General features: G+C 44.0%; 1 protein-coding gene across 6 annotated transcripts in view; it reads left to right on the top strand.

Moving 5' to 3' along the window:
- The window catches only part of LOC140403472 (wings apart-like protein homolog), a 216573-nt gene that overhangs the window by 139916 nt on the left and 58640 nt on the right, over positions 1-18017 (top strand). For all 6 annotated transcript variants that reach the window (XM_072491368.1, XM_072491370.1, XM_072491371.1 and 3 more), the window contains exons 9-12: positions 1738-1962; positions 7788-7899; positions 9051-9148; positions 11077-11153. In XM_072491368.1, coding sequence (XP_072347469.1) covers positions 1738-1962; positions 7788-7899; positions 9051-9148; positions 11077-11153 — 512 coding nt within the window. The remainder of the gene's footprint in view (positions 1-1737; positions 1963-7787; positions 7900-9050; positions 9149-11076; positions 11154-18017) is intronic.

Here is an 18017-nt window from a genome sequence, read left to right as displayed (position 1 = left end):
TCACATCACATTTTAGGGCACAGTGGCCAACATCTTGGTAAAATGGTTAGTCTTTGAAGAGTATCTTGGAGAGAAAGGGGTGTTTGTTTCGGGCCCAGGAAGCTGCAAGCGCAGCTGCTGGAGGAGAGGTGTTGCCTTCGGGCCCAGGAAGCTGCAAGCGCAGCTGCTGGAGAGAGAGGGGTGTTTGTTTCGGGCCCAGGAAGCTGCAAGCGCAGCTGCTGGAGAGAGAGGGGTGTTTGCTTCGGGCCCAGGAAGCTGCAAGTGCAGCTGCTGGAGAGAGAGGGGTGTTTGCTTCGGGCCCAGGAAGCTGCAAGTGCAGCTGCTGGAGAGAGAGGGGTGTTTGCTTCGGGCCCAGGAAGCTGCAAGTGCAGCTGCTGGAGAGAGAGGGGTGTTTGCTTCGGGCCCAGGAAGCTGCAAGTGCAGCTGCTGGAGAGAGAGGGGTGTTTGCTTCGGGCCCAGGAAGCTGCAAGCGCAGCTGCCTTTGGTGGAACATGGGAAATGATGAATGAGAAGGAAGCTGAATTGAAGGAGCGCAGGGATCTTGTTTTGGGGCTAGTGGAGATCCCAGAGATGGGGAGAGCGAAGGCCATCGAGAGATTTGGAAAGAATGAAAGCTTCAAATGTACATGTTGGACTGGTAGCCACTGTGGGTCAGCAGACACAAGGATGACAGGTGAACATGGCCACATGGGGGTTAGGGTATGGGAGGGTGGTTCTACTTCAATGTGCAAAATAGTGGAGATGGGGAAAGGATTAGCCAAATAACACCTTGAATTTCAGAAAAACAGAATGAGGCCTATCAGACCCTCAAGCCTTTTCGTTTTTTGTTGATTTGTATTGCAACCCCATATATTGGCCAGTGATACTCTAACCCAACAAAATTCTGTTCATCTCCGTCTTTAACGTCGCAAAGACTCCGAGCATCCAAATATTTTGGTGAGTGTATTCCAAATTCCCACCTACCCTTCATGGACAAATGGGTCAGGGCTTCTTTCTGATTGGTCTGTCTCTAATTTTAAGTTGAAATTCCCTTGTTCTGGATTCTTCCCCCACACCGTGATCACCAAAGCATATGTTTATCACTGTCTACCCTAACCAATTCACGAATCAGAAATGCTCAATTAAATGTTCCTTCAGTCTTTCAAAATTAAGGAATATGAGCCAGATCTGTGCCAATTGCCCTAGTCATTTGACGCTTTTAACCGCAATCATCCTGGTGAATCTGCAGGGCATCACCTCCCCTACCCAAGGCTAATATATCCTTGAGGTGCAATGGCCAGAACTGAATGCGGTTCCTCCAGATAGTCTGGCTGTCACCTGATTGCCTCCCTTTGTATTCCAATTGTTTGTGATAAAGACCAACACTCCATTAGCCTTTTACGTTACTTTTCATACCTGTCCATTGGCTTTAGTGATTTGTCTACTTGGACATCCTAATCTTTGTTCCTGGTTTCTCAACATTTATAAAATATTCCAATTTATCTTCCTTGGATCCAGATGAGCTCTGATTTGGCACATTGAGTTTTATCTACCATTTTCTTTGTCCATTTACTTAATCTGTTAATGTCCCTTTGTTCTTGCATTTGCTGTAGCTTTCTCCGGTGCGATAGTATGCTACAGCTCACTTGGGTGAGCTCCTGGAGAACGCTGCAGATGATAACAGTGCTCCATGTCCCACGTTTGACAGTGTGCATGCCTACTGGAATTTCTTTCACAGTCTTTGCATTGTCTTGTCAGAATCTAGCTCTTTGCACAGCGGCACTAATGTACATCTTGAGCCGGGATCGACTGAACATGGATCTGGATCGAGCTAGTCTGGACTTAATGATTCGCCTCCTGGAAATGGACCAGGAGCCTTGTTCACGACAACTGAATGAGAAAGAAATGAAGAAGATCAAGGAGAAAATTCGCAAGCTGTGTGAGACTGTTCACAACAGGCATCTAGACCTGGAGAACATTACGGTAAGAACATGGAGCCAAATATCTCTTTGGGATTGACTTTAATCACAGTACAAGAGATGTTTCACAGTCTATGGCTGATTTTCAGGAAAGTGATTTTCAATCAACGCCTTGCACAAACTTAGTTACATAATACCTGCTCTTCTCAGGGTTGGCCAATTTCGGCTGATTGCTCAGTAATCCCAACTCTGTTCCTTTGAATCTGCAGGATATTCCCACTCGAAACATGAAGAACAGCTGTATTATTTCATCAGAAAATGTCTATGCACTTGGAGCTTTACTGTGCAGATTCTGATGAAGCTATTAAAGCAAAACACACAAAGCAACATAGGGCTATGTGTGCACCTTCCATCCTATCCCAGCAATAAATTAGATGTTAATAGTGAAACAGTTATGGTGCTTTACCTCTTTTGAGTACTTGGTACTGAGAAATTACAAAGAAACTTAACGAAACAAAGCAACATCTGGCCACAATGTTGAGTCTGAGTGATAGCTTCGAAACTGGGTGTTCAGCTTCACTAGCAGACTGTTTGAAATGTAAACCATATTAAATTCAGTAGTGAATAGCTCAGCAGAAGATATTCCCCCTTTAAACTCCAATCATTTAAGATACCTTTCAAACTCAGCCGTGTTTTCCTAATTTTGTTTACGTGTTGAGGTGTAAACCTGTTCGGGGAGCAGCACTGTGCTCTCTCCCTTTACCTATCACACAATTGTTACAATGCAGAAGGAGGCCATTTGGCCTACATAGATGCATCGAAGATAGGAGCAGGAAGAGCCCTTTTGGCCCTTCGAGCCTGCTCCGCCATTCATCATGATCATGGCTGATTATCCAACTCAATAGCCTAATCCTGCTTTCTCCCCATAGCCTTTGATCCCATTCTCCCCAAGTGCTATATCCAGCCGCCTCTTGAAAATATTCAATGTTTTAGCATCAACTACTTCCTTTGGTAATGAATTCCACAGGCTCACCACTCTTTGGGTGAAGAAATTTCTCCTTATCTCTGTCCGAAATAGTTTACCCTGAATCCTCAGACTATGACCCCTGGTTCTGGACACACCCATCATTGGTAACATCTTCCCTGCATCTATCTTGTCTAGTCCTGTTAGAATTTTATACGTCTCTCTGAGATCCCCCCTCATTCTTCTGAACTCCAGCGAGAACAATCCCAACCTCGTCAATCTCTCCTCATATGACAGTTCCGCCGTGCCTGGAATCAGTCTGGTAAACCTTCGCTGCACTCCCTCGAGAGCAAGAACATCCTTCCTCAGAGAAGGAGACTAAAACTGCGCACACTATTCTAGGTGTGGCCTCACCAAGGCCCTGTATAATTGCAGCAACACATCCCTGCTTCTATACGCAAAACCTCTCGCAATGAAGGCCAACATACCATTAGCCTTCTTTACCGCCTGCTGTACCTGCATGCTTACCTTCAGCGACTGGTGCACAAGGACACCCAGGTCCCGCTACACACTCCCCTCTCCCAATTTACAACCGTTCAGGTAGTAATCTACCTTCCTGTTTTTACGTCCAATGTGAATAACCTCACACTTATCCAAATTATACTGCATCTATTGGCCTGTTGTGCAATGGTCCTCCAAATGAACATTGCACCAAATGCCATTCCCCTGCCTCCTCCCTGTACCCCTTATTATTCATTATTTTCAGATCAATTCATTTCGCTTTTGAATGTCTGGATTGAACCTGCCTCCACAACACACTCGGCCAGCGCATTCTGAATTTTAACCACTCGCTGCGTGAAAGGGTTTTTCCTCATGTCACTTTTGCTCTTATTTTTTTTGTTCGTTGGCCCCAGCCAAATAGAATTTGTCCTGGACCATCCTCTTTCTCCAGCATTGCAATGTTCTCCTTAACCAATGCTGCCACCCCTCTCCCTTTTCTTTCTTTCCTATGTTTCTGAGCACCTTGCTTCCAGGAATATTTAACCCAGTCCTGCCCTTCTTTGAGCCAGGTTTCTGTTGTAGCTGCAACATCATATTTCTATATAGCAATTTGTACCTGCAACTCGCCGGTCTTGCTTGCCACACTCCATGCATTCACATACATGCACTGTAAACCTGATTTAGCCTCTATTACTCCCCCCCTCCCCCAATGTTCTGACCCCACCTGTTAACTACTATTACCTATTTTAGTGCTGCCTATCTCTCCCAGTATTCTGTGCATCTTGCTATTCCTCTCTGATATTATCTCCTGGTTCCCACACCCTACCAAGTTAGAGTCACTGCTGCTGTTTCAATACACTAAAGAAACCAGGCATGATGTTATGCCATGAAAACTATCTTAAGTTTCAGCAGAGAATGTTGATCAATGCAAACCTTTGCCCAAAATTAAGGCAACTCTATCGATCAAAACAAGTTCAAATATTTTTAATTTGATAACTAGAGCCTACATCAGTCACCAGCTCATTGCATGACTTCAATAAGGATGCTGAAATTCTCTTGCACTCTGTTTTGGATGTCTGTTTATATTAAAGTAACACCTGCTCCTCGAGGCATACAGAGTAAACATTTACTCATTGAAGTTCTACTTGTTAACTCCATTGGTAGATCAGGTACTGTACAGCTTATTTTGATCTTGAACTGCCTGCAATATATTTACCCAACCTGCCAGAGATGTCAATGTTTTTCATGCGATGACTGACACCGGGGCTGGTCCGGCTGGAGGCTGGTTTGTGATGCAGAGCGAGGCCAGCAGCGCGGGCTCAATTCCTATACCGGCTAAGGTTATTTATGAAGGCCCCACCTCAACTTTGCCCCTCGCCTGAGGTGTAGTGATCCTCGAGTTAAATCACCACCACTCAACTATCCACCTTAAAAGGGGGCAGCAGCCTATGGTCATCTGGGATTGTGATGACTTTCCTTTTACATTTTACTGATATGCAGCAAAATGCAGCAGCCATTTTATGCACAGAAAGCTCCCACAAGCAGCTAGTGCAAGATGGTATTGAGGGAGAAATGTGAGCCATATGAAATAGGAACAGGCCATTTGGCCCCTCAAGCCTGTTCTGTCATTCAATAGAATCATGTCTGATCCGCCGTTCCTCATGTCCACTTTCCAGCCCTTTCCCCAATGGGGTTAAGGTTGAGGTCCAGCAGTTGAGCTTGCACCTCGGCCAAGCTGAGTTCCAACAGTACTCGAGAAGCTTGACCCCATCCAGGACAAAGCGCACTTGATTGCTCCCCTTCCACAAACATTCACTCCCTCCATAGATGAAGTGTTAGCCTGTGTACCATCTACACGATGCACTGCAGTAACTCACCAAACAGCACCTTCCAAACCCATGACCTCTACCATCTAGAAGGACAAGAGCAGCAGATACCTGGGAACCCCACCACCTGGAGGTTCCCCTCTATGTCACCCACCACCCTGACTTGGAAATATATCACCGTTCCTTCACTGTCGCTGGGGCAAAATCCTGGAACTCCCTCCCTGACAGCACAGTGGGTGTACCTACATCTCTCAGACTTCAGCAGTTTAGGAACGCAGCTCTCCACCACCTGAAGGGCAACTAGGTATGGGTAATAAATGTTGACCCAGCCAGCAATGCCCACATCCTGTAAATGAATCTTTTAAAAAGTATTTTTTCAAAATGCTCCTGGACAGAGTGGTTAGCAATGATGTAGATTTAAAGGGATTTAAAATTGACTGAGTTTTATTCAGTTAGCTTTGCATTGTGCTGTTGATCGTATTTGTAACTTTTTAAAGCTGCTTTTCATTGTTTTCACTATAATTAGTGCGGCACAGTGGTTAGCACTACTGCCTCACAGCGCCAGGGACCCAGGTTCAATTCCGGCTTTGCAGACTGTGGAGATTGCACTTTCACCCAGTGCTTGCGTGGGTTTCCTCCGGATGCTCTGGTTTCCTCCCACAGTCCAAAGGTGTGCAGGCGAGGTGGGGTTGTGGGAGAGTGGACCTAGGTAGGGTGCTCTTTCAAAGAGTCGGTGCAGACTTCATGGGCCGAATGGCCTCCTGTCCTGTGGGAATTCTATTAGCTGAGTGGATTGATGGGCTTGCTGTGAACTATATGGCTGCTCCGGGCATTTCATTATTTTGGTATTATGTAGTTTTTTATTACTGGTTTGAAATTCAAGTCCGTGTCATTCCAGTTGTAAAAATTGTGAAGAATGGGGAACAGCTGAGGGTGAGGGGGTTGTGGTGGGTAAGGCTACTGTCGTCGTCATAAACTGTAAATCTACATATCAGTTAAAATGTGCCTGCAGAGTTGAGACATTTGTACAAGTTGTTACCTTGTGTGGCGTGAAAGGGTGATTCCTCACGGTGTGAGCTGCTCACTATGGGGAACAGCCTTTCGCTATTCCATGTGTTTTGCAATTCTGAAAATATAACAGTAAAGATGCTGTTGCTCCAGCTCGTTTCCTGAGCTGACTGTTACATTGGTCCTGCCCCCTGGTGGTAGCTCTAGAATTGCAAGGCCTGTTCGCCCTGCAATATAGGTTGAGGCCTAGTTTCAGCATGAGACCTGGGTTAATCCAAATCCTGCTTTTGCATGTATTTTATTGTTTAATGATTTTCACTGCTGCTATCTTCTCGAAAGTATTGAGTGGTTGCCAAGAAAGATAGAGTTACAGTTGTTTTGTTTGTCAGTCTGTCTGGAGTGTTCTGTCAAACATTTCGGTGATAATTTCCAGGCAGTTGATGGTAGCAATTATTCTCATAATCATCAGACTAATCTGGATTATCAGAGATGTCGTCATTAAAGCAGGATGCTTGAGTAAATGGGGGGGGGGGGGTGCGGTTTGGATTTCATCTTTTGATCTGTGGCAATCTAAACCAAGCATTGGAAAGGGTGCAGAGGAGATTTACTAGAATGTTGCCTGGTATGGAGGGAAGATCTTATGAGGAAAGGCTGAGGGACTTGCGGCTGTTTTCGTTAGAGAGAAGAAGGTTAAGAGGTGACTTAATTGAGGCATACAAGATGATCAGAGGATTGGATAGGGTGGACAGTGAGAGCCTTTTTCCTCGGGTGGTGATGTCTAGCACGAGGAGACATAGCTTTAAATTGAGGGGAGATAGCTAGAGGACAGATGTCAGAGGTAGGTTCTTTACTCCGAGAGTAGTAAGGGCGTGGAATGCCCTGCCTGCAACAGTAGTGGACTCGCCAACATTAAGGGCATTCAAATGGTCATTGGATAGACATATGGATGATAAGGGAATAGTGTAGATGGGCTTTAGAGTGGTTTCACAGGTCGGCGCAATATCGAGGGCCGAAGGGCCTGTACTGCGCTGTAATGTTCTATGTTCTAAGGCAATAGTGGTCCACTACACCAGGGTTCAGCAGGGACAATTTATTACCCACCACCTAACAACAAAGCGTTGCTTGAATGGGAACCAATGTACGCCTGCCAACATACGCTGTTATCTAGTTTGTAGACTGAAATAGAAATCCTCCTCATTGAGGACAGGGTAAAGTGAAAGGAATCAGACTGGCAGGGGAAGGGAGAGGAGAGACAGCATGTTGTTTACTGTGGACTGGATGTGTGGTTGTGGGTCGCAATGATGTCTGCTATTTTAGTAGGCAATATTATTGCTCAGAATCTGATCTTTTAAAATGAATTTTTGTGCAATTAGATTTACGATAGTGATATTTAAGGGGCATCTTGACAAATACATGAATAGGATGGGAATAGAGGGATACCGATCCCGGAAGTGTAGAAGATTTTAGTTTAGACGGGCAGCAGGCTTGGAGGGCCGAAGGGCCTGTTCCTGTGCTGTATTTTTCTTTGTTCTATGCCTTTGGCATAATTTCCAGACCTGAGTATTGAGATGCATTTTCTCTTTTGCACAGACTGGACACTTGGCCATGGAGACTCTGCTTTCACTCACATCCAAACGGGCTGGGGACTGGTTTAAGGAGGAACTCCGACTTCTGGGAGGATTGGATCACATTGTGGACAAAGGTATGAAGCAGCTGGCGAGATACTCTTGGTTTCACACGGATTGACCCCAACAACATGTCGTGCCTTTTAATGTAATGGCGTCCCATCACGGTGTTTCACAGACGCATTATAAAACAAAGTATGACACCAAGTCTGACGAGGAGGTATTAGGTCAGATGTCCGAATACTTGACCAAAGATGTGGGCTTAGAAGAAAGTCTAAAAGGAAGAAAATGAGGTAGAGAGGCAGATAAGTGTCGGAAAGGAATTCCGAGCTTAGGCTCCAATCAGATGAAGGCATGTCCCCAAATCGTGAAGGGATCAAAATTGTCAATGCTCGAGACCAGAATTAGATGTACGCACAGATCTGAGGGTTGTGGGGCTGGAGGAGATTTGGGAACGCAGATAACATTTAAGTCACTGCTCGAATGGGAGCCAATATAACACACAGGGTGATAGGTGACTAGGACTTAGTGTAAGTTAGATCACAAACAACAAGACTTTTGGGTGACCTCGTACTGCGAGTGTAATGTGGGATTCCAGCCAGGAGCGTTTTGCAATGTCAAATCAAGAAGTTGCGAAGGAATGAAGGAGGATTTCAGTAACTGATGAACTGAGGCGGGTAATGTTATAGAGGTGGAAATGGACTCTCTTTATGGTCTTACAATTTATCTCCTATTACAGATTGCCCATTGCCACACATAGTCCTGGAGTCACAGAATTCCCACAATGTGCTGAGCACAACTGTGCTGGCTAATTAGACTTGTTTTGAGTATTCACATTTTGTCTGCATTTCTGAACCATAACCTTGATTTTCCTGATATTGTCGGATTCCAGATTGGCTCCTGAGCAGTCTAGTCAAGCTGTGCAGAGGCCATTGTCATTGACCGCACAGAGCAGCCCTACAGACTGCCCATGATCGTTTGGACAAAATGTATGTTCTTGAACGTGCTTTTCTGTTCAGATGGTTTTGGGCTCCGGTACCAGGATTTGTGTTGCCCCAAGCGGAGACAACCAGGTCTAATTTTTAGACCGATTGTCTCACTGTTATTGGAGTCGATCCTTTTTTGTGTTGATTCTGGTTTATGCTTTAGTTGATCCAGGAGGGAAAGAGGGAAATCACTGATCAGGTTGTTTATCCTAACCAGCTTCAATCTCTTTCTACATCAACAGTAAAAGAATGCGTGGAACAGTTGGGTGAGAATGAAGAGCAGGATAAACTGGTTGCATCGTTATGGGGTGCGGAGCGCTGTTTACGTGTACTTGAGAGTGTAAGTGTTAGAGATTAATACAAGTTTTAATTTGTCTTTTGGAAAGAGAGCGCAGCTTCACCACAAAGGCCTGACGACTGTGAAGGCAGAGGGATGGAGCAGTCACTCCGAGCCACCTCCGTTTCTTGTTGACAGCCATGCAGCAGCTCTGAAACTCATGCCTTGCTGTAATGGGTTCTCTCCAGGTCTGATTATGCTGCATTCTGATATCTTGGGACAGCAACAATAGTTAGTGGGCAGCAGGGTGGCACAGTGGTGAGCACTTCTGCCTCATTGTGCCAGGGACCCAGGTTCAATTCCAGTCTTGGGTGACTGTCTGTCAGGAACAAAGAACAAAGAAAAGTACAGCACAGGTGCCCCTCCAAGCCTGCGCCAACCATGCTGGCTGTCTAACCTAAAACATTCTGTACTTATTCGGTCATTTTCCCTCTATTCCCATCCAATTCATGTATTTGTCAAAACATCCCTTAAACATCACTACGGTACCTGCTTCCATCACCACCTTCAGCAGCAAGTTCCAGGCACCTACTACCCTTGTGTGTAAAACAAAAACGTCCCTCGCACATCCCCTCTAAACTTTACTCCTCGCACCTTAACCCTATACCCCTAGTAATTGACTCTTCCACCCTGGGAAAAAGCTTCTGACTATCCACTCTATCCGTGCCTCTCATAATCTTGTAGACCTCTATCGGGTCGCCTCTCAATCTCTGTCATTCCAGTGAGAACAAACCGAGTTTATCCAACCTCTCCTCATAGCTAATGCCCTCCATATCAGGCAAAATCCTAGTAAGCCTCTTCCACACCCTCTCCAAAGCATCCACATCCTTCTGGTAGTGTGGTGACCAAATTGAACACTATACTCCAAGTGTGGCCTAACTAAGGTTCTATACAGCTGCAGCATGACTTGCCAATTTTTATACTCAATGCCCAGGCCGATGAAGGCAAGCATGCCGTATGTCTTCTTGACTACCTTCTCCACCTGCGTTGCCACTTTTAGTGACCTTTCTTCCCGTGTCTCCTCCGGGTGATCCGGTTTCTTCCCACAGTCCGAAGAAGTGCAGATTAGGTGGATCGGCCATGCTAAATTGCCCCTTCGTGTTCAAGGATGTGCAGGTTAGGTGGGGTTACTGGGATAGGGTAGGGGAGTGGTCGGGGTAGAGTGCTCTTTCAGAGGGTCAGTACAGACTTGATGGGCTGAGGGCCTCCTTTTGCACTGTAGGAATTCTATTCTAATATAAAGCTGGTTCTGAGCTTCTTGTAATTTGTCATGCAGCAATGCTGCCCCAAACTCTGCTGTGGTTACTGAGTAAAGTAAGCAGCTTTACTGTATCACACATCTAAATACAATCTACTCTCTCCAGTTCTGTCCACACCTGTCTTGGCCGAATAATATTGTGCTGAAGTTTTATGGATAGAAGGTGTCCTGTCTTTAAGAGCCAAGCCATCTCTCTGAATTTGGCAGCTGATGACAAAGCCCGATGCTTCTTAATAGCATCAGCAGCGTCTGAACCCAATACTGGAGGTATGGATAAAACCTATAGGTTGGGTTCTCTCCAATAGTTCAGTATCAGATGCGCAACACTCTGGTTGTTCCAACCAAACTGGAGACAGACGGAGGGTGGGTGATATTGTAGCAAAACTTTTCTAAATGCGTAGAATCAAATTTGTCACGCTGCGTGCCTGATTTTAAAATCTGGAGTTGTATTCACTTTGTGGGAAATTGTAACTGTCGGTCCCTGTCCCAACACTCCATTCTGCATCTAATTGTAGAGTGGCTCTTAGTTTAAAAGTTGAATCTTGAGCTTGAACAGTGATCTGATGGTAAGTGGAGCCTTTGCTAATATGCAAGGTCCCTTCATCTTCCTTTCATTTCTTGAATGTGCTCTGGAGAAAGTGAACTGCCCAGCTTAATTTGTTTTTTTCATCAGGTTACAGTTCACAATCCAGAAAACCAGGGCTATCTTATAGCATACAAAGACTCCCAGCTCATCATCTCTTCCGCCATGTAAGTATGTATTGTAGGTAACTTACTAAGTATTTTGACAGGAATGTACAGCACACATTTGTAAGGGTAGTTATAGAAATTTGTCATGGAAATGAGAACATAATGTGTGATTTTTTAAATTGGGCATTCGATACTATCTTTACCCTAATCTTTGTCTTCTATCACCCACTTAACCTGAAGACTGCATTTGATTTAATTTCCCTTCCGGTGTCCAAGGAGACAACCAGTTGTTGTTCCTGGTTCAAAGCCCTTTTAACTTCCTGATTTGCTGGTGAGTTTACATGCTGTGACGTTTACTGCTATGGTAGTTTTTTGACAATCAACAATTGGCAACCAAAAATACTTGATACAAAATATGTGGTGTGGGTGGCCATATAAACACGAATTCCTGGATATGCACACAGCAACCACCTCATATCTGTGAATCATAGTCCCATCCCAGCCCAGCTGCTCCTCGCCTGATTGATTCTACATCCGAGGGTAATTGAGGGAACTGCTTTGTCTCTGTTCAGCAGTGCACCTTTCAATCTCAAATCATGGAATCTTCAAATACAAGGAGGGTATTAGGCACACTGTGCCAGTGTTGGCTCTGTATTGTTTCCCATTCAAGTATTTATCCAGTTCTCTTTGAAAAGTTATTTTTGAATCTGCTGTCAGCATCCTTTTCAATCAGAACTCACTTTTTAAAAAAATGCTTCCTTGATGCTCTGGTTCTTTAACTAATTATCTTCTCCAAAAAGACAATCCCAGCATCTTCAGTTTTTCCAGAGAACTTGACCCCTCATCTCTGGTGCCATTCTAGTAAATCTCTTCTGCATTCTGAGACCAGTTTGCCCTGAACTTATCACTATTCCCCAGCCCAGCCGCCTTTATGAATGTTTAACATAACTTTGCTTTCATGGCTCTATTTACAACACCAAAAATTGAGAAAAAAGTTACATCTCTACAGTGCTTTTCATGACAACAGGATGTCTTGAGGTGCTTTACAGACAATAAACTACTTTTGAAGTGTCGTCACTGTTGTACGAAATGCCAATTTGTGCCCAGTAAGATCCCACGAACAGCAATGTGCTAATAGCTGGATAATCTATTTTGCGATGTTGATTGAGGGTTGAATATTGGTCAAGACACCGGGGTGAAGTCCTCTGTTCTTCAAAAAAGTGCCAGGTGATTCTAAATGCCCAGCAGAGATAGCATCTCTGCCAATGTAGCACTCCCTCTACTGCACTCCAGTTTCAGCCTTGCTTTTTGTGTTAAAGTCCTGGAGTGGGACTTGAACTCAGGACCTTGTGTCCCAGTGATAATCTAACACACAATGTTATTTAACAGTGTGATGAATTTAGGATATATGAATTTAGGATGAATGTAGATATATTGGATTATCAACATTTGACAATTAAAGAATTAAAATGCCTGGGTGAGTGTGTTTGACTGCAGGAGCATGGCTTGTAGTAAATCTTGTTTTGCAATACCAGAAAGCTTTTAGGCAGGGGTGAAATTGGCTAGAGTCAAAAGCCTGGCTAATGCACTATTGTTTTACCAGGGGTAGTTCCGAGGGAGTTATTTTGTTTTCAGCTTGGGGAGATGATGTCATTGCTGGGTGGAGCTACGGTATTCCGACATTTTGAGAAAGCTTTTGAGTCGAGTTCTGATCCAGTTACAAATAAAGTATTTTACCAAATTCCTATTTCTTTGTGCAATCACTCCTGGAGTAAATCATTCTTTCTGCACAGTCTTACAAATTAACTAAAATATTGGGAATTTGGTCCAGCATCCTAGCCACTGTTGGGGTCTTGTCTGTGATCAGAATAAGTCTTCTCAACTTGTTCTGCCGTCTTCAGAGATTTGTGAACGTACACGTGTTCCTGTCCCCCCCCCCCCTTAAATTCATCCATTTAGTTTGTATTGCTTCTTCCCATTCTTCCTACCAAAGTATCACTTCAGCCTTCTCTGTGCTAAATTGAATCTGTTATGTCTGTCCATTTTACTAGTCTCTGTTCCTCAATGTCTGTCACCATCTTCCACACTTTTCACTTAATTTGAGATTATTCTTATCTGAAAATGTGAAATTATGCCCAAGTCCAGGTCACCAAAGACCTAATACAACCCTGAGGTTCACCTGTATATACTTGCTGCCAGCAGGAAAAATAACTATTCACCCTTTTGTTTTCTGTCCCCATGTCAACTTTGCATCCAGACTACTACTGCCTCTTTAATCCATGGGCTTTAATTTTGCTCAAGTTATATTTGTAGAATGTTACTCATAGAATCCCTACAGTAGAAGGAGGTCATTTGGCTCATCGAGTCAGCACTGATCCTCTGAAAGAGAAACCTATCTAGGCCCATTCCCCTGCCCTATCCCCCTAACCCCACTGAACCTGCATATCTTTGGAGTGTGTTACTTTGTCCAATGCCTTTTAAACGTCCATACGCATCAATAACCCCCTATAAAAAGTCATTGGAAAAACTCAATCAAGTTAGTCTTCACCTTTAATGCATCCAGGCTAACCTTCATTTATCAGCTATATTTTTCCAGGTGACATTTAACTTTTCCCCAGATTGTTGTCTATTTCCCCCATCACAGATTGCGCTGACTGCCTTTTTTTAAACCGTTGTGTAACATTTGCAATCCTCTATTCCTCTGAAGCTAACCTCACAGTCAAGGAAACGTGTGACCAGATATTCCCTAATTTCCTCCTTAGTTCCCACAGTAACTTCAGGAAAATCACATCCAGACCAGGTAATATTGTGGGCAGCACAGAAGCACAAGTGATATGCACTGTGGCTTCACAGCTCCAGGGTCCCAGGTTCGATTCCCTGCTGGGTCACTGTCTGTGCGGAGTCTGCATGTTCTACCCGTGTCTGCGTGGGTTTCACTTGAGTGGGTTTCGGTCCAAAGACGTGCAGGTTAGATGGATTGGCCGTGATAAATTGGCCCAAAAAAAAGATTAGGAGGGGTTATTGGTTACGGGGATAGGGTGGAAGTGAGGGCTTAGGTGTGTTGGTGCAGACTCGATGGGCTGAATGGCCTCCTTCTGCACTGTATGTTCTATTTCTATTCTCAGCACTGCTGACAATTCAAGTACCACCTTTTTATTCTGCCCAATATCACTACTGCCTCCCTCTTTAGATATATAGGAACATAGGAAATAGCCTTCGAGCCTGCTCTGCCATTTAATCAGATCATGGCTGACCTCTTCCTGATCTCAAATCCACCTCCCCAACTGTTCCCCATATCCCTGTAACCAGTTTTTTTTTATTCAGAAGTATATCTATCTCCATCATGAAACCATTTAATGCCTTCCAGTTCCACCACACTATGGGTCAGCGAGTTCCACAAATTCACCACCCTCTGCGAGAAGTTCATCTCCGTTCTAAATCTACCGCCTCGCAACCAAGATCCGTGACATGGTAGCATCCTCCTCATTAGTGAAAAGATGCAAAGAATTCATTTGGTACCTCAGCCATGTCCTTTGCCTTGACAAGAGCTTTTTTGTCTCCTTTAACTATCCTTTTACTGTTTGGTTTGTGTTCTTTGAGTGCATTTCTATGTCAGCCACGAATGAATTATTATTCTGTCTCTTTGCCCCTCATTTATTTCTGGATTTTCTTTATACATTTTACATTCAGCTCGGTTTTTTATTATTCTGAACCTTTTTGTTTGTCATAATCCTCCTTTTTACTGTTGTGCCAAACAGGTTTGCACAATCAGCCAAAGCACGCATGCACAGGTCCTAGTTCTAAAGTGTTCATCCACTTCAAGTCCCTTCTGCCCTGGAAATGGCCTCCCTCCTGAGAATTTTTTTAAAAATCTTCAGTTTGAAGTTTTCTGTGAAAGATTTGACTGCTGAGTAGCTATTCTGAAGCCTCCTGTTGGTGCTATCTTATTGCACCTGCCTACTGTGCATTGCTGTGACATTTTTCAAATGGGATGTTTCTGCAATTCTGATGAACACGGACAGCTGGCCGATTCTTACTACCATCAGCAGGTTCGAATTGACCCAGCCGCAATGAAGCATAATAAGTCCATTGGTTTAAGTCACAGGTTCCTAATCCCACTCAATCATTGAGAATGTAGTGGCAAAAGAACACTTATTTTCTGATTGGCCAGTTTATTTTGGTCTCTCTCTCGATTAATAGCCAGCATGTTCAGTTCTTGTTGCAGTCACTCTTCTGCTAATGTTTAGTGTTTTTCTTAACCCTCAGTCTTCTCACTCTGTCTCTCCCTGCTCCGCCAGCTGTCTGCAAAGGGAAACACATTCTAGTTGCCTGGCTTTGACCAAAAGGTGGTGCAGTTTGAGCCGAGTGAGCTGTGTATTTTCTATCAGTGCTGCCAGTTTTCTACATGTAACCACTGAGTGGCACCCCATCCAATTGCAGAATAAAACCCAACACACACATGCATTGCATTTTCTGGTGTATTTCTCTGGGAAAGGAAGTATTCTAACATTAAATGGGAACAGCAATAACTTGTCTTTAAATAAGTGTATTTAGATTGTGTCTTTAATATAAAACATCCCAAGGAGCTTCACAGGAGTGTTACAAAATTTTGACACCAAACTATTTAAAGTGATGGGACAGATGGTGAAAAGCTTGGCCAAGGAGTTAAGTTTTAACCAGCTTCGTAAAGGAGGAAAGAGTTGTAGAGTCGTTTGGGGAGGGTATTCCAGAGCTTGGGGCCCAGGCAGCTGAAGGGACAGCCGCCAGTTGTGGAGAAATATAAAACCTTGTTCAGATGCTTTAAGAATGCAGGGTCTGGCTGTTTTTACATAAACTGAGTCACGGAAGAAGATCCAAGATGTGGAATACGCCGGAAACTGTGAAACCTAGACAGGCTTGAAGTTTTGTAAGGTATGGTGGGCAGGCGATGACATTTTGAATGATGAAATGAGAATTATGTATTCTGGAGGAGGAGCAGTAATGCTCGACACAAGCTGCTAACTGAGTGAAATGAAATGTGAATCAGATAAACAAATGCAAGTGAAACTGAAGGGACAGCCAATCGACATTTCTATTGTTTGGGTTTATATGTCACATGTCAAGATCCAGACAGGGAGGTTGATGAAATGTATAATAAAATTGGGATATGAATCCTACAGGGGAGTGGAAAGAGTTATGTGATTGTTATGGGAGACTGTTGTTGCAGAAGGAAGATATGACAAAACAAGGCCATATGGACTTAAAAAATAAATTAGTGAGGCCAAAAGAAGGAACTTTTTGCAAAAGAACAGAACTCATGGTAAATAAGTGATTTAAGTGTTATTCATGGAAAATGTTTGGTGATGTAGGAAGATGTAAACTGGACTAAATGATGGTGAGACAAAGATACAGGAGCAGTGTTAACGCAAAGGCTGAGCTGGGAGCTGACACAGTCTCTGATTATAATCTTATGAAAATGGACCGATTGAATGGCTGGACTGAAGATCTAAGGTGGAAAACACCGAAAACGGTGGAGCCAAGAGGGGCAGGAAAAAGTAAATGAATTTGTAAATGAAGAAAACAAAGCGCCAGCCAGCCAACAAAGATGAGGATACCATCAACAGGCATGCTCAACGGAGGAAACTGATTGATTAGAGAATCTGTCAAGGAAGAAGGGCCAAACAGCATAGGGTTTTAAGAGGAACAATTGGCCTGATTGCCTATGAAAACTAGAGAATAGGGCTAGCAGGACTCCGAGGAAGAGCAGGCAGGGAGATGTTGCTGAATACAGTGGGACTGGTGGTCTGAAGTGCATTTGTTTCAATGCGAGAAGTATATCAGTAAGGCAGATGAACTTTGTATTAGTACTTGGAACTATGATGTTGTTGCCATTACAGAGACTTGGTTAAGGGAAGGAGAGGATTGGCAGCTAAACATTCCAGGATTTAAATGTTTCAGGCAGCATAGAGAGGGATGTAAAAAGGATGGGGGAGTTGCATTACTGGTTAAGGAGACTAGCACAGCTGTACTGTGGGAGGACACCTCGGAGGGCTCATGCAGCGAGGCAATATGGGTAGAGTTTAGGAATAGGGTGCTCCGGTTTCCTCCCACAAGTCCCGAAAGACGTGCTATTAGGTAATTGGACATTCTGAATTTTCCCTCTGTACCCGAACAGGTGCCGGAATGTGGCGACTAGGGCTTTTCATTGCAGCATTATTGTAAGCCTACTTGTGACAATAAAGATTATTTATTTACTATAACAATATCTGTCAGGAACTGAAGAATCTAGATTGGGGGTGGATGTTTGAGAGTAAATCAACATCTGGTATGTGGGAGGCTTTCAAAAGCCAGTTGATAGGGACATGCCGGTCCTGAATTCCTATGAGGAAGAAGGATAAGTATGGCAAGTTTCGGGAACCTTGGGTAACGAGGGATATTGTGAGCCTAGTCCAAAATAAAAAGGAAACATTTGTAAGGGCTAGAAGGCTGGGTACAGACAAAGCCCATGAGGAATATAAGGAAAGTAGGAAGGAACATAAACAAGTAATCAAGAAGGCTAAAAGGGATCACAAAGTCATTGGCAAATGGAATTAAGGAAAATCCCAAGGCTTTTTACACATATACAAAGCGCAAGAGGATTGGCAGGGCAAGGGTCGGCTCACTCAAGGACAGGGGAGGGAATCTATGCGTGGAACCACACAAAATGGGCATGGTACTGAATGAGTACTTTGTATAAGTATTCACCAAAAAGAAGGACTTGGTCGATGATGTGTCTGGGGAAGAATGTGTAGATAGTCTGGGTCACATTGAGATCAAAAAGGAGGAGATATTGGGTGTCTTGAAAAATATTAAGGTAGATAAGTCCCTAGGGCCTGATGGGATCTACTCCAGAATACTGAAGGAGGCTAGAGAGCAAATTGCTGAGGCCTTGGCAGAAATCTTTGG

Source organism: Scyliorhinus torazame, chromosome 28 (genome assembly GCF_047496885.1).
Source record: "Scyliorhinus torazame isolate Kashiwa2021f chromosome 28, sScyTor2.1, whole genome shotgun sequence".
Lineage (NCBI taxonomy): Eukaryota > Metazoa > Chordata > Chondrichthyes > Carcharhiniformes > Scyliorhinidae > Scyliorhinus > Scyliorhinus torazame.
This window is presented reverse-complemented; position numbering and strand designations above follow the sequence as displayed.